Source organism: Camelus ferus, chromosome 14 (genome assembly GCF_009834535.1).
Source record: "Camelus ferus isolate YT-003-E chromosome 14, BCGSAC_Cfer_1.0, whole genome shotgun sequence".
NCBI classification, from domain to species: Eukaryota; Metazoa; Chordata; class Mammalia; order Artiodactyla; family Camelidae; genus Camelus; species Camelus ferus.
Genome location: NC_045709.1, coordinates 7,775,153 through 7,797,389, shown reverse-complemented (window position 1 = coordinate 7,797,389; position 22,237 = coordinate 7,775,153). Strand labels below are relative to the sequence as shown.

At 41.3% G+C, this 22,237-nt stretch overlaps 1 protein-coding gene across 2 annotated transcripts in view; it reads left to right on the top strand.

Annotated features, from left to right (window-relative positions):
* The first annotated feature begins 376 nt into the window (after window positions 1-376).
* The window catches only part of HTR2A (5-hydroxytryptamine receptor 2A), a 53,087-nt gene continuing 31,226 nt past the window's right edge, over window positions 377-22,237 (top strand). The window contains exons 1-3 of one of the 2 annotated variants that reach the window (XM_032496147.1): window positions 377-870; window positions 1,308-2,047; window positions 4,978-5,178. In XM_032496147.1, coding sequence (XP_032352038.1) covers window positions 1,636-2,047; window positions 4,978-5,178 — 613 coding nt within the window. In that variant the 5' untranslated portion in view covers window positions 377-870; window positions 1,308-1,635. Of the gene's footprint in view, window positions 2,048-4,977; window positions 5,179-22,237 lie in introns of both variants that reach the window. The other variant, XM_032496146.1, reaches the window with a different exon arrangement.

Sequence of the window (22,237 nt, the reverse complement as noted above, 5' to 3'; positions counted from 1 at the left end):
TCTAGGTGGTATAGTCCTGCTGAAGAAAAAAGCTAGCTGAACGATGTATTTAATAATAAATAAAAATAGTGCTAATAGTTTATCAGAGTTACCGCCAGAAATCTGCCTGGCCACGCTGAGCCCAGGTCGCCGAGATCAGTAGCTACACTTGAAGCCCCAGCACAGTGGGCTCTGCGTGGAAGCACCGCGTGCTTCCGGCGCTCCCAGGATTTACCATTTCTGGCTTCATTTCCCTCCTCTCGTCACCCTTCACCCTGAAAAATATCACAGTGGGGCTTACCTGCCTTAGGAATCTGTACACAAGGCGATTTCTCCTGTTTCTCTCTTTTTTAACACAAAGGAAAACTTCCCAATGTTAATATGTAGCAAAAAGAGGGAGAGAAAAAAAAAAAAAAGCCTGTTTGGTCCGCCCTCCCTGGCTGTTGCTACCTTGCAGTTTATGACACACAGACAGAGGGAGGTCTGATGAAGGCAAGGAGGCAGCCGGAGAGCAAGTCCATTCCCGTGGAAACCACGAGTCCCTCGGTGCAGGCAGCTCTTCCTACTTTGCCGTGAGATTTCTTTTGTGCGACTTGGCGAGGGGCTGGTGAATGATCTCTCTATGTGTGCCCGGCTGAGGCCAGCCACCCCGGGAGGGGGTGACCCGGCTGAGCGGGGGCAGAGGAAGCCGGCACGGACCTTGCAGTGCTGGAATTGGCTCGACTCTCCCAGGCAGTTTTTGAAGTCAGCAAAACAGAAATCAAATTACTATCATATTGTGCAGGAGGAAGCTCAGGGAGAAGGGACCCTCCGCTGGCTTAATTATCAGGACAGACGCAGCGAGTCACAGAACAGCCAAGTGTGTCTAGCGTGTGGACCCTGAAGACCCGTGTAAGTTCTCATGCTGCTGTATTTTACTGCTGTGTAATTCTCTTTCTGCCTTGAAAGGCTGCTTGGCCAAAATGTCACCATTTCAGTGAGCATTTCTAGTATGCAAAGTTGTCTGCTAATCTTTGCTTACGACTTTTTCTGTCTTTGATTAACTAAGCAACGTAACACAGGCTGGAAATTCCTGACAGCAGCCGTGGCAATTCAGCCTAAGACCAACTGAGAACTGTAACCCAAAGTACATCCAGCTACTATGGGATTAACCCTGGATGTATCTGTAACTGACTTTCTTAGGGCAGAATGCCTACAGCCCCCCTGCTCTGGATTGCATGCTATTTTAATCCTGCTGTGGCTAAACTAGTATGATCAGCATAACCAACTGAGTGAGACAGCGCTGAGTGAGATTCCTGGTAGTTACAAAACTTTTCTTCTTTGGCCAGGATCCCATTTTTCTTCCCAAATGCTCAAAACTCAGAAACCTCTATGTTAAAAGTTCATTCTGATTTTTGACCCTGCTTTGGAGAAAAACAAATAAATAAAACCAGGAGGAGGATTCTACTAAAACTGTGAAGGAAGGAAATGTCAGGAAGCTACTGCAATTATTTAACTTCTATTGTAATAATGGGAGAAAAAAGCCAACCAAAGGAGCTCAGCACATCTGCCAGCCTCGGTGTGACAGCTCACAGGGACAAACAGCTGAGTCGTTGAGCAGACCCTGTAACTCGTGAGTTTTTCTACACCTCATCGACTACAAGTTCCAGCTTAGAAATGGATATTCTCTGTGAAGAAAACACTTCTTTGAGCTCAGCGACGAACTCCTTAATGCAATTACATGATGACACAAGGCTGTATAATAAGGACTTGAACTCTGGAGAAGCTAACACTTCAGATGCATTTAACTGGACAGTGGACTCGGAAAATCGAACCAACCTCTCCTGTGAGGGTTGTCTCTCACCACCCTGCTTCTCCTTACTTCATCTCCAGGAAAAAAACTGGTCTGCTTTGTTGACAGCTGTAGTGATTATTCTGACCATTGCTGGAAACATACTTGTCATCATGGCAGTGTCCCTAGAGAAAAAGCTGCAGAACGCCACCAACTACTTCCTGATGTCACTTGCCATAGCTGATATGCTGCTGGGTTTCCTTGTCATGCCTGTGTCCATGTTAACCATCCTCTATGGTGAGTGGCATTAGCTTCCCAGCTGTACCCATGCTGGGAACAAGAGCATGTGCATGTCATTAGCAGATGAGCCGGGGCTCACAGGACAAATCAAATGCCAGGCTTTCTTTATAGACAAAGGTCTACCCTGTTAAGCTACTTAAATTTTACTCTTCAACTGGGGTTTCACATATTTAAAGTCAGATAACCTATTATCTGATCTCTGGAGAGTCTTGTGCTCTGAAACATGTACATTTTACGTGGGGAGATAAAGTGCTGTGTTTAAAAACATGTACATTCTTTGTGGAAATGATTATAAAGGTCCCAATCCAGTCATAAAGCAATAATGTATCTATCATTCTGAATCCACTTGGATTTCACTCCTTTGTATTCCCAACCAAATATTCCAGGCTTCAAGAGAGGACAGTCTTATCTTTATCACGCTGTTTTCAGCACTTCTAATGGAGTGGTAAAACCATCCCAATTACTTTGGAACATTTGCCGGGAGGACATTAGCGGTGCAGTGGGTTTAATGTTAAAATATGCAGAGTCTCCATTAGAATAAATGAATTCCTCCAGTTTTAATTGTTCCCTGCCCAGAGAAGCTAATTTGGAAGTGTGCCCTTGAATTATACCCTCAAGTCTTTAAAAATGCATATGCATAAACTCCTCCCGTCTGGTTTGAAGGAGGGTGGGAAACACATGGGAAGAGATTAATCTTGCTTTCTTCTCAACAGAGTTTGAAAGAGTCAAACCTCTCAGCAAGTCAGCAAACACTGGGACCACTTTAGCGGGAAGCTGAATGTGATCCTCTTTCCAAATTATGAGTAAAGCAGCCAGATTTCCCCCTTTAAAAGGGGGGGAGAAAGTACTGAGACTGCTGACAGGGGCACACCAGTAGTCGCACAGAGAGAAAAACAGGTTATGAGCGCTGTTTTTCAGAGAGGATTTTCTGGCCAAGTCTTAACGGCTAAAAGAAAATATCCACCCAGCCCCGAGGAGTGTGGAGGGCGTAGGGGGTGAGCAAGGGAGCGCGAGATCCGGTTTGCACAGGGTCGGTAATACTCAACGCAAGGCCAGCCCCCGCTGGACCACTCAAAATGTCACACCGGGATGATTTGATTAAATTTGCCCGTCATCTCCCAGACATCCTGGAAAGGCTCCCCGCTTCCTAAATAAAACCCCGCCCTGTTGAAGACAAACTTCAGGAGTGGGAAATGACTCCCAGAGGGCCCGTCCGGAAACCAAAGCCCCGGTGGCAGGGCGGGGGTACCCCGAGCGGCGGGTTGGGCGCAGGCACCGCCAGCCGGGTTAGGAAACCGACGCCTGCCTGGCCCCTCCGGCTCAGGGTGCAACGGCGCCCCCTGGCGGCCGCCGCTCCGCGCACAGCAGGTTCGTGCCCAGAGATGCGCCTCTCCCTAGACGGGTCCTCCCCTGGGCGGCAAGGAAATGCCCCCCTCATTATTCCCTTCACGGAAACCCAGACTACAGCCTGCGGCTGCCTCCTTTCAGAGAAAATTCCTCCCAGGGCAACATCAGTTCCGACCAGGCACAGCGTGGCTTCCCCCTCAGGCGCTGCTAAGAAAAGGCTCTCCTTTTTAGCTCAAGCTCTTTGCATACAGTCAGAATGAAAAGCACTAAGTCAGGCTTGTATCCTGCACCCTTTACTTTTGCAAATATCCGTGGTGGCATTTTGGAAGAGAGTATCTTTGTGAATAGAGAGTTTGTTCAGCTTTGTGGGTCTGAAATGTGGTGAAGTAAATGTGGTCTTAGTAATTTTCCTTCTCATGCACACAGATCTAACACCACTGCTTAGACTGTCATTAAAATGAATTAAGGTTAATATAACCGTTTGATCGCCCTCTAGAAACAAAAGCAGGAAACTATATGTCCGTAAGGCATACCCTGCCTTCCTATTATAGCAGGTGAGGTCCAGCAGTGCTTCTCATAGTGGAATCCTCTGGGGAGCTTTAAATCACTTTAATGTTTGGGGGGCCCACCTCCTCCCACCATTCTGGGCATCACGACCTACAGAAAAGCTGTCCAGCCAGTTCTAATGTGCAGCCCTGGGTGAGAGCCACTGCCCTCAGCAGCCATTGTCCAATTGTGGCCCCTGGACCAGCAGCATCAGCACCACCGGGGAAACTGTTAGAAATGCAAATCCTCCTGCCCCGCTGCAGACTTACAGAATCAGAACCCCCTGAGGTGAGGTCCAGCCCTCTCATTTTAAAAACCACCTAGGAGATCCTCAGGCTAGCTAAAGTTTGAGCACCACTGCCCTGAAATAGCTCTCAGGACAAGAATACCATGCTCTTCTTCACCAGTCTTCATTCTCCCCCTACCTCACCCCCAAATTTAAGTTTAACCCCCAAAGCATTATTAGCTAATTTTTTTTTCATTTTCACAAAGACATATTCCCAATCTGGATTTTTTATCATTCATTCACATCAATAGCATTTTTGAGAAACTACTAAATGCCATCACTGTACAAGACTGAGCAGTTGTAAAAATGGCTAAGAGATGGCCTAACCTCAGGCTACCTACAATGTGGGAAAGATATCTGAATAAATAATGACAGTACACTGCAAGAGGTGCTTCAGTAGAGGAATCCATAGTACATCGTAACTGCTGACCTAAGTCATTATCAATAAAAAAAGAGGTGGATTTTTGTCGGGTGGAGGAAATCCTAGAGACACAACCTGAGTTTAACCACAACACACCGGCATGATTCCAGCCACAAGAAGTTTTCAAACCTTGTGCTCATCAGCCAGTGCAATCTTACTGTAGTTAAGTACAGTCGTTATTAGGCTTTTTTGAAATATTGAAAATATGCTGCGTTGCCCTTTGCTGCTACCTGTGCCTTTCGCTAGGACAGAAACCGTTGTAGCAGAGTAGATTCTACACACCAGGAGGACAAGGCGGTTAACTGACGTTAACCTTCTGCATCATAGGGTACCGATGGCCTCTGCCTAGCAAGCTCTGTGCTGTCTGGATTTACCTGGATGTGCTTTTCTCCACGGCCTCCATCATGCACCTCTGTGCCATCTCGCTGGACCGCTACGTTGCCATCCAGAACCCCATCCATCATAGCCGATTCAACTCCAGAACTAAGGCATTTCTGAAAATAATAGCTGTTTGGACTATATCAGTGGGTAAGTGGGAACAGTATTTCAAAATCTCATTTGAAATGAAAGTTCATGCCTTCTAAGTAGACTTGTTCTGTTTTGCTGCACTGAACCCTGACATCCTCAATCTATTGTTTTGTTTTAAGATATGTTGTAACTTAGTAATTATTAGATTTGCTTTAGGAAAGAAAAATCTGTTAATGTCACTGGCTGACAACATAAATTTGTATTGCTCTGCACAGGTAAGAACATACATACACTCCAACAGAACCAGAATTGAGAATAACTGGGCCACGGCATACCTTCAAAAACTCTGCCCATCTCTCACTTTCAAATTCACTAAACTTGAGTTTCTAAATTTCTAAATCTTGAGTTTCCCAGAGACCTCAATGTTGATCATCACTGGACTTGTGGTCAGTATAAGAATACGAAGTCCAATCCCGGAGAACACACAGCTTGTAGCGTGTGGAGAAAGGTACCAAGCGCCATAACTCACAGGGAGAAGGTGAAGACAGGATGATGGCAGGACTTGGCCATGGGGCGCCTAGCACCCCTGTGACCGTGCCTCCTCCTGTTATGATACGACAGTGCTAGGGGATTTCGACCTGCTTCGTTTCGGTGGATCACACACCTCCCCCTGTCGTCAGTACTGACCTCTCATACACCTAACAGTCAGGAAGGCCCACGTAGCAGGAGCTAAAGGGACAGCTCCCAGGCAGCTACGTCAGTTGCACCTGTCACCTCAGCAGGCTTGGTTCATAACCAGAGAGTCCCTGGGATTTGTTTTAAACTTGCAAAGCGGAAACGCTGCACCTGCCTACGGCCACGTGGGTGCGAGTGTCTGCTAACATGAGAAACCACGGGATTTGATGGCAGGCTGACATCAGGGACTCGTGTGAGTCTACCCCCAGTTTTGAAATGATTAAAATGCAAATTAATAGCAAGCATAATAATAGTAGATCTTGTGTTTTTTCAGTCCCTATTGTTTGCCTTGCTGCTAACCGTGTAATCTGCAGAGTCGGTAACTCCATTTTATGGATGGGGCAATGGGTTCAAAAGGTGAAATGGCCCATGCGAGACCCCACAGCTAGTGCACAGCAAAGATTATGCTTAGTGGGAACACTAACAAAGCACATTTGTATGATTCCCAGAGCTGTTCAAAATCTTACCTATTTCCATTTTGAACTTCACATTACAGTCCAAGGTGGGCAGAATGGGAGATCTTATTCTGTGCCTACGTGAAGGATTAGGGAACTGGAGCAGGAGGAGGCTTGTGGCTTGCAGGGTCACCTCTCCAACGAGCGGCAGGGCTGGCTCTAAGCTTCCAGCACCAAACTCTGCTCTTACAGCTGAATGTACCTCCTTCTTGGGAAACAGATTTTGCTCCCCACAAATGCTTGTAGTTTCTGGGCCTGTGCTATCTTGGACTCACTCTACTAGGACCAAGAGAATGAAGGACTAGTAGTTCATAAGAGTCCCAGCTGCTCATAAGAACCCCTGGGGAGGTTGATTTCATTGGTCCATGGCAGGGCAAGGTGACTCTCAGGTGCAACCAGGGTTGCGGACTGAGATAGTCCAAGAGGAAGATGCGATTAGCAAAAGATGAGCAAGAATAATGTAAATGAATCAAGCCAAGCTATTGTCAAGTTTACTCTAGCTTTACCCTTGTACACTGTCACATTGGTGGGACAGACGCTGAGAGAGTCACCTATCTTCTACCCTCAGTCACACTGACACCCATCCCCTGTCTTAGTCAAGCTTAGTCAAGCACTAGTAGTAAGGGCTGTTTCTGAGCAAAGACCAGAGACCCAGGAGTGTTCAAAGCTCCTTAGAGAAAACACACTGCAGAGAAGTAAGTTGCACAGGGTGACACAGCTCACAAGCAGGAGTCACCCCAGGTCAATTGACTCAAAAGTCTGCGCCCTGAGTACTTTCCAGTAAGACACTCTGCCTCCTGCTCCTTCCGGCCATCTCCCCAGGAGGCAGGCTGGCTGGAGTGAATGGTGGTGGGGAAGCTGGTCAGGGGTCATCATTCATCCTTTGGCCAAACTTTTATTGCAGAGCGACTGTGTGCTTGGCATTGAATACACTGAGATGTGCACTTAGAGATCTCTGACAGTATGTCGGGTACGGCAGATGAGGAATGTAAGAAAAGCTGAGGGTCAGTGGGCTCTACACCTCGAGTCTGTGAGATGTATGGCTGCGGAGCTGGGAAAGGTGAAAAAAGGAGTCGGTCAGTTCTAACCAAGGAGCTTAGCACACATATTCTCCTGAATTTTTTCCAGTGTTTCCATTTCTACTGTTGTTTTCTGTTGCTGTGTATTTAAGTCCTCAGTCAGGCTAGAATTTTTGTATGTGGTCTAACATGTTTTCTTCCACCAAGGATTAAAACCTTTTCAGCATCTATTGATATCAGCCTTCCCCTTCAATTTATTGATGTATGTAGGGTTTTTTTTTTTTTTTTGTAGATTTGAATATTAAACTGCTCTCGCATGCCTGGAATACATTCATAAATTCATACATATATATATACACACACACACACATTCTTATAAGGTTTCTCTTTGTAGCCTTATTAAATTTGGGTGGTTTCTGATTTTTCCGTATGGTCTTGAAATACTTAAGTAGGAATGTTCTTTAAAGGTTATATAGAATTTAGTTCCAAATCTTCCTCGTCTTGGTGCCTTTTCAAATGGTATCTTTAATTATATCTCTAACCTCTTCAAAAATGTTCATTTATATTTTCTACCTTATTTTGGGTCATAGCTGCAAGTTATCTTTTGTACTGATTCTTTTATCATTGCTAAATGTAATGTTACTTGCTTTAACGTCTGCTTCATTTGATATTAGTATAACTAAGCCAGGTTTTTTTAGGCTATCGTTTTCTGTATGTATCTTATTCCATTCTATTACTGTCAAACTCCTTTCTGACAATATTTAGAGTATATTGTTTGGTAAGAAGCATATAAAGTTGTTTTGTTTTTACTTAATCAATCTGTCTTTTAAGTGGACTATTTAGTTCATTCACACTTAATGTAACTCAGATGTATTTGGGTTTAAATTTACCCTCTTACAATTTTCTTTTTATTTCCCATCTATTCTATATTCTGGTTTCTCTTTATTCTTGCCTTCTTTTGGACTAATCTGGAATTGTACATTTATTATTTCCCTTATAAATTCGTTAGTTATTCCATTCTTTAAATCCTTTTAGTGATTACAACACCCATTTTTTACCTAATAGAGTCTAATACTAATTATTACTAGTATCAGTTCTTAAATAATGCAAAAACCTTAAAATAATTACTCAATTGACCACTGTTCTGTGTGTTATTTTTCCTATTTCCGAAAACCCATAAGTCATCATAAATGTTCTATTCACTCAGTATTTGTTTTACACATACTTTATTAGTTTTAGAATTCCCACTTGATTCTTTTTATAGATACTGGTTGCCTGGAATAATCCTCCATATTTTCATCTGTTTTCTTAAGTATTAATCACAGGTATCTGGGTATTTGAGTTACTGGGGATTTTTATTTTCCAGATCTTTTCCTTCCTGATTCTGTCAGCTGGTATTCCTGGTCATTTTTGTTTGTTTTGAATATTAGACACTGGAAAAAAATGTTGTGGATACTGTATTGTTCTCATTGTTCAGAGAGGGGTTCTTTAACTTTGGCAGGCAGTTAGAATAGGTCTTCTAAACCCAGGTAGGGACTGAACTTGTTTTAGGTTGGGTTTCTGTAAGCACTGGTCTGTTTTTAGCTTCCCCTTACACCCAGGTTATATTCCTTCCTGACCTCAGATGAAGGACTGAGGTTCTCCACTCTGAAGAGCTCTCAATCCCAGTTTTTGTCTCCTCAGTGGCATAAGACTGCTGCTAACTCTTTAGATAGTCAGCCTCTCAGTCTGTCTTTCCAACAAATTGATAAATGCCTAGAAGGAAAAGGTAATTCACGCTATTACCTTACTTTTTTCCTCTTTCCTTCACTCCAGAGAATCTTAATCCTCAAATCTTGACTGCTTTGATAGCCCTAACTCCATTTTTATTTTCTCCCTATCCCCTCTGAGATAAGGTTTTGGACCCTGAAATTTTCTTTATTTGAAACTAGTATCAATAATACCACAACTCCTCCTCCGTGTTTGAATCTTCCCAATGTATCTTGTCTTACCTCTTCATTTTTAATATATTTGTTCCTTTGTTTTACATGTATTTTCACAAGTAACTTACAGATGGATTTTTTTAAACAAAATCTGACAGTCTCTGATTGATAATGAAATTCAGCCTGTCTACATTTACTCTGGCAACTGACACAATTGGTTTTATTCTTCCCATTTTACATTCATCACATCTCTTTCCTTGTAATAGTTCATTTTCTTCCCCATTTCATATGTTTGCCAACTTGAACAATGTGTTCCTCATTTCCCTCACCCCATCCCAGTTAGTCTGAATTTCCACTTGGCTTTTCCATTCCTTTCATGATTATAGTCCCATCCCAAACAGTCATTACACTGATATTTCTATTACTATATATAAACTAAATTTTAATGTTTTATTTCCTCATTCACCCTGAGTTCCAATTCATAGGTTTTTCCATAATTTTGAAATAACATAGTGATGCAATGGATCTTCTTTAAGCAAGTCAAAAAAAAAAATGCAGAAACCACAAAAAATCAATACACAGCTGACTACATGAGAAAATAGTAAGTGTATGTTGATTTTAGCTGTATAAAACTAAGTCAAAACAAAAATTTCAATGTCTGTGAATAACAGATCAAGGGTTGATATCCTTAATATACAAAGAGCACTCACATTTTGATCTTAAAAAATGGAAAGACAAGCAATCCAACAGGGAAATAACTATACAAACAGGAAATTCACAGAAGCGTAAGTTAAAATGGACAAAGCTCATGAAAAATGCTCAGCCTTTTAAACAATTATGGACATGGAACTTAAAATAAGAATGCAATACTGGGTTTTACCCACCTGATTGGCAAAATTAAAATGAGCGAAAACACCCACTGCAGTATTGGGTATGGAGCCCTGCATGCTTATTCTGTTTGTGTGAAAACGAATTATTTGTTCTTGGACAATCTAGCCAAAGTTATTAAAATGTGACCCACCAACCGCAACTGAGAGAATCTGTTCTACAGAAAAACGAAAATACACATAAAAATCTTTAATATGATTGACACAACATTGTAAAATGATTATAAATCAATAAAAAATGTTTTAAAAAATCTTTAATATGGCAATCTGGGGGAAGAGCAGAGAAGCAGAAAGGTTGGATCATGGTTGAATATATTATTTTTATCTAAATTATGGAATATTTTGCTACTTTTAAAAATAATGAGTTGGGGGGAGGAGCAGAGGGGATACAGCTCAGTGATAGAGCACATGCTTAGCATGCGTGAGGTCCTGGGTTCAATCCCCCATACCTCCATTTAAAAAAAAAAAAAAAAGAAAGAAAGAAAAAGAAACTACAAATACAATTAATGAGTTGGGGTTATTTGCTATTCAACTGGAGGAACGTCCGTGATGTTATGTGCAAAGAGCAAGTTCCAAGGTGGTTGGTATGCATGGTCTGAGCCCACTGTGATAAGATAATAATAGTAATAATATATGGAGATAAATGCATTAGCACTCAGAAGCTTTTCAAATACTTCACACTCGTCAAGGTAAAATCAGAATGGCAGGACTGTTACATTTTCCCTTTGGTCACCACATCATAGATTACTCATGTGTCCTTGCACTAGGTACTTCTGAGATTTGCTGCTTCTTTCCCCGTCCTTACTGCTACCAGCTTGGTCATTTTATTCTTGCCAAGGCTTCTATCTAATTCTGAGGGAAATGGACATAACTACAAATCAGTTGCGTTTTCTATTTGTGCGCTTCTCTGAGTAAAGAAGTGATGACGGTAAAGATTGAGGCATTAGATTAAGAATGATCCTGGGGATCTCTGGATTTCATTTTGCCTTCAAAAATTCAATACCCTTGATCAGAGGTAACCATGACTTCACTACAATATATAAAATAAGCTAACTCTTTCCTCATGATGATTGCCTTGCTAATGACATATGAGAAAAGAAAATGGAGGCTACTTTATTCCCCAACGGTCTTTAGCAGGTGAAAGTATGTATCAGATAGAAAACGTGAAAATGACTATTTTCACATTGTCATACCCTGACAAGCAAGCAAAGATATCAATTTAATTTTTTTCTTGCACTTACTTCATTTCAGAAATAAATTTGCAGCTTATGGAGTAATTTTGAAGTATCATGAGTGTAAATAATATTTTTTTTTCCTCAAGGCTAAGCATGACTTTGTATTTCCTTGTATTTTATGCACTATTACTTTTATAATAGAAGAAACAAGCTCTGTCGATTTATTCAGTCCTTTGCCTTCACAAACTGAGACATCACACAGAATCGTAAACTAAATGCTTCAGTCACTGGGTCCAACCTCTTGCCTTCAGGCAGGTCAAAAAACTTACCGCTCCTAGACAGTGCAGATAAATAAAGCAGCTTTGAGGGACAGTGAAAATGATATATTTCACTGTAGTTTTAATTTGTATTTAGTTTACTGTATAGGATTTTGAGCATCTTTTCATGTTTATGAGCAAATTTATATTTTCTATGATTGGCTGCTCATAGTTTTCGCTATAGAAATTGGTGGTTATAAGCAAAAAGTCTGGAGCCAGGCTATCTGGCTCTGACCCCTATAAGCCGTGTAACTTTGGGCAAGTTACTTAACCTCTCTGCACCTTAGGTGCCTGGTGAATAAATCATGATAGTAACAGTACCCATATTATGAGGTTGTTTTATAATTAAGTGAATAAATATAGTGCTTGTTTTATAAGTATTTTAAATTTACAACATCATTTGAATTCTTTTCTGTAAAGTTCTTGGACTTTTCCTAACACAGATTAGGGGTATTAACCTTTTGTCCATATTTGCACAATTTATCTATGGATTCCCAATGTGTTGTCACTTGCTGTTGCTTATGGTTTTTTTTTTCACATGGACTTTTATTTTTATATAATTTTATTTGTAATGTTCTTTTCTGTTTTATGGCTTCTGAATTTTGTATTGACTAAAATTGCCTTTTCCACTACAAAGTTATAAAACAATTCTTCCATCCTTCTCTTCTATCACTTTCATGGTTTTGTTTTTATACAGTTAAGTCTTTGAGCCATTTAGAATTTAACTCACGATTTGATTTTATTTCTACACAGCTCCTTATTACACCATTTATCTCCCCACTGATTTAATATGCCACTTTTATTATATATCATATACTCAGTTCTCATATCTATATATATTTGAGTTTATTTCTGAACTTTCTGTTCTGTTGATCAGTCTGTTCATTCTCCTATAGCACACTTTTAATTGAGAATGTGTAATGTGAATTTTATTATCTTTTAAATCTAGTATTCCCTCATTGCTCTTTTTCAGAAGTTTCCTAACCATTTTCATTCGCTTCTTTGAGTTTTTTTAGAAATCAGCTTCTATTTAGTCCCAGAAAAGAAAATTTTATTACAGCTGCAAGTAACTTTAGAAGTCAACTTCCTAGACATTTTGACTGGCATACCTATATACTTTTTGGTGTTGTTTATACATATATATATATTTTTGTGTATTTGTGATCAGCCTCAAACCCATTATGGAATGAAGTAAATGTACATAAACAAATATAACTACCTAAAAATTTAACACTTAGGTTTAAAATTTTTTTATACATATTTAGGTCCAAGAGGAATGATAGTGAAAAATGTATGTTGAGTTTTCCTATCATATTGTATCTTCAGGGGAAAAAAAGGCTTGGAAAAATACAAAATAAATCAGCTGAATAAAATGGTCTCAGAGCCACATGGTGTTCGCTACCCTTTATACTGGGGTACATCCCCAGCTCCAGTGCCTGAAACAAAAGTATCTGAGGAGCCCGCTTGGGGTTCTCTCCTCCAGGACCTTACAGGTTTATGCCCATCTCCCATATTGCCAGCCAGGAGTCAGCCTAAGAACTGGGTTTCAAAGACTCATCATGCAACCAGGACAGGAAGGGATGTGGGTTTCCCATTCTCTCTCCCACTGCTTGGAGATCACATTGGAGGCAAGCGTGTACCAGGATACAAAAAGAAACTGGTGAAGAATTGGTCTAGCCTGCCTGTCCCTCAGTCTCTATCTTTTCACTTTCTCTCTTGAGTGAAGAAAAATTGCCTCCCCATTTTCCTCTTTTCGCTCCTCCCACAAGGCATTATCATGTCAGTGGTCCAGGAGGGAGCACTGGGCATGCCCCAGCCTGCAGGTGAGTGAGTTGGTTACCCAGGAGCAGGGATGCTCACAGCCATGCTGAGAGGTGCTGCTGTCCTTCCCCAGGGGGTTGTAGCACCAGAGAGCTGCCAAGTAGCCCGCCATGCTGCCACTGCCCTGAAACCAAGGCTCTGCAGGGCCACCACTCAGCCCACTTCATTCTTTCAACCTGAGTGCAGCAATCCTTTCCCTTTCTGCACACAGGCACAGAGAATTTAGGGACATCTCCCCGACCAGGCCTCCTCTTCTCATACCTATGGACACAACATCACAGAAAGACTATGCTCTTGGAGGACATGTCCCTGGTTGTCCTTCAGGACAGTGGCCCAGGGGTAAGAGGAGGTTTAATGGACCAGGCAGCTCAGAGCCTGCCATAGTGACAGCTGACTTCTCTCCACATGGCAGACTCCCTCCATAGCTATGGGAAGGCATGCTGAATAAAACAGTACTCAGTAGCGTACACTCTCCATGGCCACTGGGTACTGGTGAGAAAAACTAAGAAATGACCAAATGAAAAAAAAAAAAAAAAGGAAATGCTTTATCCTCTGTTTGTTGATTTGACCTGGCATAAGCTATGAGTTTCTTGGCTTTTTGCTCATCATTCTCCCAAGAAGGAGGAGTCAGAGAAGGAGGAGCAAGCCTGGGACTTCTGTTCCTTCTGGCCACTTAAAGCAGAGGACTAATATCCACATATTGCCCCCTCCTGCCCTTGAGCTGGGTCAGGAACTTGCAAGCAATGGAGGCATCTATTGCTCCTAATCTATCCATCCCTTTTGGGCCAGCAGGTAGCTTCATTAAATCAGCAGCTGTGGCATATCATCTGAGCAATCTGTTATCACCCCCACCCTTTGTGCCCTACTTCTACCTGTTTATTCACTGGCCTAACAAAAACCCAACCCTGGACGCTCAGCCTTTACTGTTACTGCACCGCTGTAACCAAGGTTGTTGGAGAAAGTCACACACATGTCTGTGATTTGAAACCTTGCTGGGACTCTCACTGCTGTCAATCCTTTGGTTTGTCCTTAGTGGAGTTTTTCAAATCTTTTTCCAATGAAAGTCTTCTTATCAACCTCGGGGTGCCCTACTTTAAGCAGATGATCTTACTCCCTTTTGCTCTGAGAAAGGACCATGGAGCACAATTCCTCTTCTGTTTCTACTCCCCAGTTCGAATTCCACTTTCAGTTTTCAATTCCCAAATGGGTATTCCAGGAATACTAATGTTCTTCCGTACTTTGCCTCTACCTCCTATCCTTCCCAAAGGAATCTTTCTTGACTTCTACCCATCCTCCTCTCTCCAATTTATGGTAATTCCTTTCAAATATTCCACTCACTTGCTCTGTTTTGTCCCCTCTTGTTCACACCTCCAAGCACCATCCAGCTTTGACCTTCTTCCTTTTTACTGTTCTTCTCAATTTCAAGGTCACCAAAGCCTTCCTGACTCCCAGTCAAAACCAAAAGACTATTTCTATGTTAATAATGTACTCAAGTAATACATGAATACATTCGCAATGTGAGGAAGTCCCACAGCTCCTGCTCCAAATACAGAGAATGAAAGTGAAGTTGCCCCTCCTCCCTCCCTGCCTCTCCAGACCAGCACCTGACCTTCAGCCTCGCTGTCACTGTTCAGTGCCCAGCATAAGCAGGAGAGGACGGAGGGAGCATTGCCAAGCAAAGCCCCATCAGATGTTGGCCCTTTGAGAAAGCCCCCTCAGTCCCCTTCCACCTGTATATCATTTGACTCTGTGCTTGTATTTCAAGCTGTTCCCTCCAAACCCTGCTGGGCTCCGCTGCAGTTTTTTTCTTTTATTTGTTCTGGCCCTTTCTTCAACTTCTCTCTAAACCAGGTCCCATCTGCTATCCGTCTTTCAGAGATTCCTCCATCATTTGTGAAATACTAACAAAATGACATTTTCATGGGTTGTTATAATTTATTCCGATCAATGTGTTTCCTTTTTTAACCATTAAATGGAATTTTAGGAATGAGGAAGTATAGACAGATGGACACATGATTTGGATACTATATTGATCTAAATTTTATATATAGAGAGATCATTCTTTTTTACTGTCCTTTATGCATTTAATTCTGTGTACTGACATCTCTTTGAAACAGTCTCCCTTCCTCAGCTCCTTCCCCTCTCTCTCTGATCTCCTTTTCTCTTATTCCATATATGGTAGTATTCTCTGGCGATGCATTCTCTACTTTCTCATGTTTTATTCTCCTTGCTTTTGCTGGATCCTTTCCATTTCCATGGATTCAGCTATTAGAGAAACACTGATGAACTAACAAATCTGTATTCTAGCCCACAGTGTTCCCCAGGGCTTCAGACTCCCGCATCCAGCTATTGGATGAATGCTTCTAGCCAGCATCCCACAGGAACCCCAGTCTTATCAGATCAAAAGCTGTGCTCGTTGTCTGCCCTTCCTCCTCCTGAAATCTCTTAGAATATGGCATTGGTATCTACTCAGTCATTCGATACCCCAAATTCCTCCTCTTTCTCACCTTCACATCCCAGCAATTGACTAGTCCTTTGGTTTTTACTGCCAGCTATTTCATTCATCAGCCTTCTCCCCTTTCACTTAGCCCCATCATCTCTCCTGTGCGACTGCAAACATGTTCCTGTCCACAGGTTTTTCTGCTGTCATTCTCCACCTTGTCACCAAAATCAACTATATGAAGTACAGGTTGAACTACATCTCTCTCCTGTTGGAAACTCTTGGAGGACTTTGCTGTCAGCAGAGCATAGATGCTTACACGAGAGGCCTGAGGCCCCATAAACCTGGCCCTGCCCATACTTCTATTTCATCTCCTGCTATATTTTGCCTCACATTTTATTCTCCAGCTATAATAAACTGTCCATAATTCCCATGTCATCTCACCTTCATCTTTGCATCTTCTGCTTCAAATGCCTTCTCATATCCTTGCCTGGCTAATTTCTACCTCTCTTTTGGCATCACCTCCTCCAGAAGCCTTCTTCACTTCTCCCTTCTCTCCAAGAATTAGGTACTTGCCTTGCTTTGATTCTTTCACAACTGTTACATAGATTATCTTTTCACATATTATAATCATCTGTTTATTCCCTCACTAGATCATGAGTTCCCGGAGAAAACTATAGAAAACAAAAATATATATACTTCATGTTCAGCCCAAATTATATAGCAGATAATGCCTATCCAGGGATGCATGCATAGAAAAGTTAATTTCTAAAGTCTGAAGCTGAAAGCACCTTTAAGAAACTTATTTCCTTATGCACTTGGTTTCAAAACGCTCTTTTAGATTGCTTTCCCCATATTTTATATGAAAGCCTAAACATTTATATAAAAATAAACTACTATTTTTACTTTTCCACTTAATAGCAACCATGTTGTGATTATTATAAATGCCTAATTAATGGAGTCTGTAAAAAAGATGTTGAACCAGCTGGTGAGCTTTGGTTTGAGACTTTTAAGACTTATTTGGAAAATGTGGGAGAATTGTCCTCCCCCTAAGCCAAGTTCTCTCATGTCAGAATCAATGTAGCATTCCAGGGTAGTTTTCCATAAAATTGGCTGCCTTTTTAAAAATAGTTATGAGATGGGGTGTAATGTATCGCTTGGAGGCCTCATGGGTCTCCTGGGCAGAATCTCACCACTGCAGCTGGGGTCTCCACATTCCACAGTCCAGACACCAACTATGCAAGTTAAGGTTGCTATTTTTTCCCCTTTACCCAGGAATAACCACACTCTGGGCAGTTGACTTAACATGAGTCAAACCCCAATAAACTGACTTATTTAATACATAGGTAGTACACACCCATTTTCCTGGCCCCGTTCACCTACATCGGATGCTTCCTGGTAGGGCCCCTCTCAGATGGCCATGCAAAATAGCGACGTGAGGTTAGGGAGGGTCCACAATGGGCAGCAGAAGTGTGTGAGAGATACGATGAGGACTGAACGAATATGTAAGCACCTAGCAGAGGGTTTAATGCATACGTTTTCAAACTTTTTTTTAAGATGAATCAAAATATAAGTACACAGCAAAGAGCTTACAGTCTAACAGAGCAAGAGCTAGTGACAACAGAAAACAGAATTTGCCATTATAATAAAAATGCAAAGAACTCAGCAGAATTGGGGATAAGAGAAGGCTGTATGAAGACAAGATACTTGAAGTGAGCTTTGAAGATTGGGCAGAAGTTGGGAAAATGGAGAATGAGATAGAACTCTCCAAAAAGAGAATAATGCAGGAGAAAAACATTATGATATAGTTTGATAAACAAAGGATTGAGATGTATGAATTTAGACATCCTTTAAAGGATATTTTTATAACTAACACTGATGAATTGTCCTTTTCTGCTCTGGGGATATTTGTCTTTAAATAAGCAAGGCCAATTGTCTAGAATCAGAACATCCTTCCCCTGGACAGTTCTAAAAAACGCTGAAGATTTCTTAGCTGTTGGACTCTTTTTTAGTATTTCATTTCATCTTAGTCATCAAAATAGTCCATTATATATTAATGCTGCATCTCTAAGGTTAGCACCTGCTCACATGAGTCACGTTACAGGTGCCAGCTGAGTTTCAGAGAGGCACCTTGGAATCTTGGATGAACAGGGAGATATGTTTTTATCAGAAACATTTTCAAAATTTTCTTCTAAAGAGTTGCTTCTAGGAAGATTTCTGCAGATGAAGTTTCATCCATTTCATTTACGGCCCTCCTTGGTTTTAATTCCAGAAGGTGACAATTTCTGACCATCCGCTGCATTCCGGTCTCATGCTTAGTGAGGGGTAACAGCCTTTGTTTTAGCCACAAACTCAGGAAACATAAAGTAATCAGGCATTTCAACATGTCTTCCTAAGTGTAGTTTCAACCTATCCTCACATTTCTCATTTTTTTTATTAGGGCTTGATTTCAGGAGTCAGGACTGCTGGCTGTAGTAGGGAGAAACTTTCTGCTCAATTCCTATTAGAAAGTGCCCATAAGAACCCTTATAATAAATTATTAATGCTCACCATTATCTTAGATTTTTAAAACACCTTCAAAAACGTGAATTCATTTGTCTCCTACATTTCTCTATTTTCTGTGGCATGGATTCTTTCTCATGTACCTATCCCTTTTTAACTCCCAAATGAACCACTGCGAAGATTCATATACATGATCAAGTTTACAGGCTACACTCAAATGGCTAAAACATGACCAAGTTAATGCCCACGGTGTGGTTTTTTCTTCACCCAGTTTTTACATTTGATAAAGGAACTTTGGAAACCACCCAGGTGGTACAGAAACAAGGTCTGCCCAGAGGCTCTCTTCATTTCCCTAATACAACCCACCTGTTAGTAAGGGCTCTTGCTTAAACTGTTGTTTCACCCCATGAGAGATACTCAAGCCTGTCTAGAAGAAAGTTGATCTCCATTTCTTGTCTGTGTTTGGCACAGTGGTGGTTGTGTCTATTTCTGTTTTAAGCATTGGCTTCTGAACTCCTGGTAGACGCCCATAATGTGCCACAAACCACGTGCCTGTGGTTTCTCTACTTAAAGGGAAAGGAGAAATTCCTTTTATGTTTCCCAGCTACCCGAACTCCCCAACATCTTCCCATAGGAGAGTCTGCCAGTATCCTATTGTGGCTCCAACCATTTCATCCAGGAGTCATCATTGTTAGATGTGTATTGAGCCATCATGCATTGGATGCTCAGGATGCAGACACCAACCATGTCCTTCTATCAGTGTGTTCAACAGACACGCTCCCCAGATATACCTGAAGACAGTTAACCCTGTTAGTTTTGACTCCTAAAGCCATCTATCTGACCCACATAAGAGGGGGATAAGTGTGGATTTAACCATATATAGGAGCTTAATTATGTTTGTTGACTGAATCAATGAAATAAATGAATGAGAAAACACAGGATGGAGAAAGGAAAAAAGGAGAGGATACGAAAATAAAGGGCAGAAGAGAAATAAGGTTTCCTGAGAAGCCTTTGTAATTTTTCCCTGACAGCACGTCACCTTTAATACATCCACCTGTGCCTGCTTTTTTGAATATGGGGCCTCACCTGGCAAAGGACAGCAAATGAAAGTCTAGAAGAACATCTCTATAGTAGCTTTTATAGTATTTTCACGGATTTAATGTCTGTTTCCATAGAAACAGGTTTGGCAAGATTGGTCACAGACAGAAGCTAAGAATGAGAGACGTACCGTGAGAATTTCACGCTCTAACTTCAAGCAAAAGCTAAAAGTCACACTTTTGTCTTTTTGATAACTTGGTGCTTTAAACTCAGCAGGAGAGAGCCTTATTAATTTAAGCAAGAAATATTTTCATTACATTAATGAGGGTTTCATGTTTGACTGTTTACCTGTCTCATAAAAGTGAAAGGCAATTACAGGAGCAGAGTTACCAGGGAATATTCCTCAGGGGTTGGAGAACTTTGAGACTGCAGTTACAGCCTTCAGCACGCCCCCCAGCCCACCCTTCCTCAGTCAATGATCTTAGCCAGCACTTGCTCACCTGCCTGTTTTGAGATGTTTTCTTCACGTTTGGCTAAACCATTTATAAGAGTGTCAGAGAAAACTGAATGAAGGACTCAAAGATCAAGACTGAACTGTCACAGTGAAATATTTCTCTAAGCATCCATAATAACCATTCTCAGACCAGTTTCTGAAACCATGGGAAAGACACAAAAACAATGACCCATAACTGGAGACTATTTCACCCTTGGATGAGAACCTGCTTTATTTCTATGAAGGATGACTTTTCTGTAAGGAAACAATGAAAGTGTGTTAGAATCACAGGGAAGTGCCTAGTCTTAGGGACCATTCTCAGATACCCTGATTCAGTAGAAACCGAGGGAAAGACCAAGAATTGGTATGCTCCAAGAGGCACTGCCTGAACTATCAGTTTAGAATTTGGAGAGATTTTTTAGTGTATAATCTCATAAATTGACTCACATATGTGCTTTAAAACTTCAAATTCGTATAGTGCATGTACACTCATTTGCAAGGAACTAGTTGTGCAATGGTGGTGCACAGAGCTGTCAAACCATGCAAGGTTTTCAACCTCTCAGGTACAGGGAGGGGTCATATCTTACTGTCTTTGATTTCCTCATCACTAGCACAACAGACACTCAGTAAATGCTGGCAAAACTGGCCATTAATGAGCCAATCCTGATTTCCTCAAGCAGGTGCACTGGCCTTGATTCTTCCTAATCTCTTATGTTACCTTTGATTTAAAATCTAAATTTAAGAATAGTTTTCATTTCTATCTGGTCAAGGTAATAAGGTACCGTCTCACATTTCAAAGAGCATCATGATACTTTAAAACTATCCCTGCACATCAATAACATCAGAATTTAAGACAGAAATAAAAGATACAACTGAAGTAATTTCCCTGGAGCTCTTTTGAAATCATAAGACGTACGTGGGATTTGTCTAGAATTATATTACATTTTGATAATCCTTTCCGGCTCTATAATTCCATTTTCTACTGTTAGGTCTCAATACCTAAGACTGTCAGCAAGCCTCTGAACAAAGAGGCTTTTATTCTGGTACCAAGGGATTTTATTCGACCTTCAGAATTATGCTCAGAACAAGTTGGGTGTCATGATACAGAGAAAGGCACTGAAACCTCTTCCTGGCCTGACCAAGACGGGTGGTGTTACTTGCAACTCCTGTCTGCTTGCACACCGGGAGAGTTTACTAACGCTTTGTAATTATTTTGAAATAGAGCTGCGTCTGGGGTGGTGAATAAACTAAATCATAGACCCTATCAATACAGCAATGCTAAACAGCCTATTTTCAGGATGATTTGCTTATTTTTCTTCTTCCATGATGGCTGAATGCAGAGCAGACAGCTGATTCTTTAGCGACCCAGTCAGCGGCTCTGCATGCAGCCTGAGGCAGGACCGCAATAGAATTAGACCAGGCAGGAGAGGCCCGATGGACCAGACGGGGTTCTCTTTTAATGCATCCCCGGCTTCAAGCAGAATTGAGTAGACAGTAGTCATAAAAGAAGGCAGGCTTTTGTGATTGATTTCCTTTTTGTTTTTCAGGTCAAAATTGACCTATTTCATTTTATGGGCTTTTAAGAGATTTTTTTCCATGAGGATATTAAATATGAAATTTCAATCAGGTTGAATTTCTAGCTCTTTAGGAAGCCTTTCCTACATTAAGATCCCAGCATGGAGGAAAATCCAGTTACTAATAAGCTGAAATAATTTTCACAATGTAAAATAGCCCAAAAGTTGAATGAGGAGAAAAAGGGATGATAGATTTGGTTCATTTAGTATAAATATCAATAAGCTAACATTTTGAAGTTATGTCTTTCAGTACAAGCTCCTCTGTCTATAATACACTGTCATGCAGAGTTCAGCACCAGACGAGTAGCTGCACCTGCAGGATGAGCAGAGGATTAAGACCCAGGTAACCCAGGCTGCTGTCTGGCTTTTGTCAGAATACAAACCGTGTATGTCAGTTTCCTCACTTGTAGAATGAGGAGTTTGGGCTACCAAACTCCTAACTCTACAGTCCCGTAGTTATATAAAAAGAACCCTGAAGTCTTGGTATTAACTGAGAATGTTCAGTGAGATCCCAAGCAACACGTAATGGGAACTGAACTTATAACACCTTTAATCCTGGTTTAGCTCTACTGTCATTAATTGTCGTCCAAATTAGTTGTAAGAAGTCTTCTGATGAAAACTGAATATAGCTGATACAGCTCCAGGATAAAGGGAATCTAGCTCAAAACGCCAACATTACTTTGCATGATAAGTAATTACTAGAGATGCAAGGTATTGAGCCGACCTTTTCCTTTTCTGATA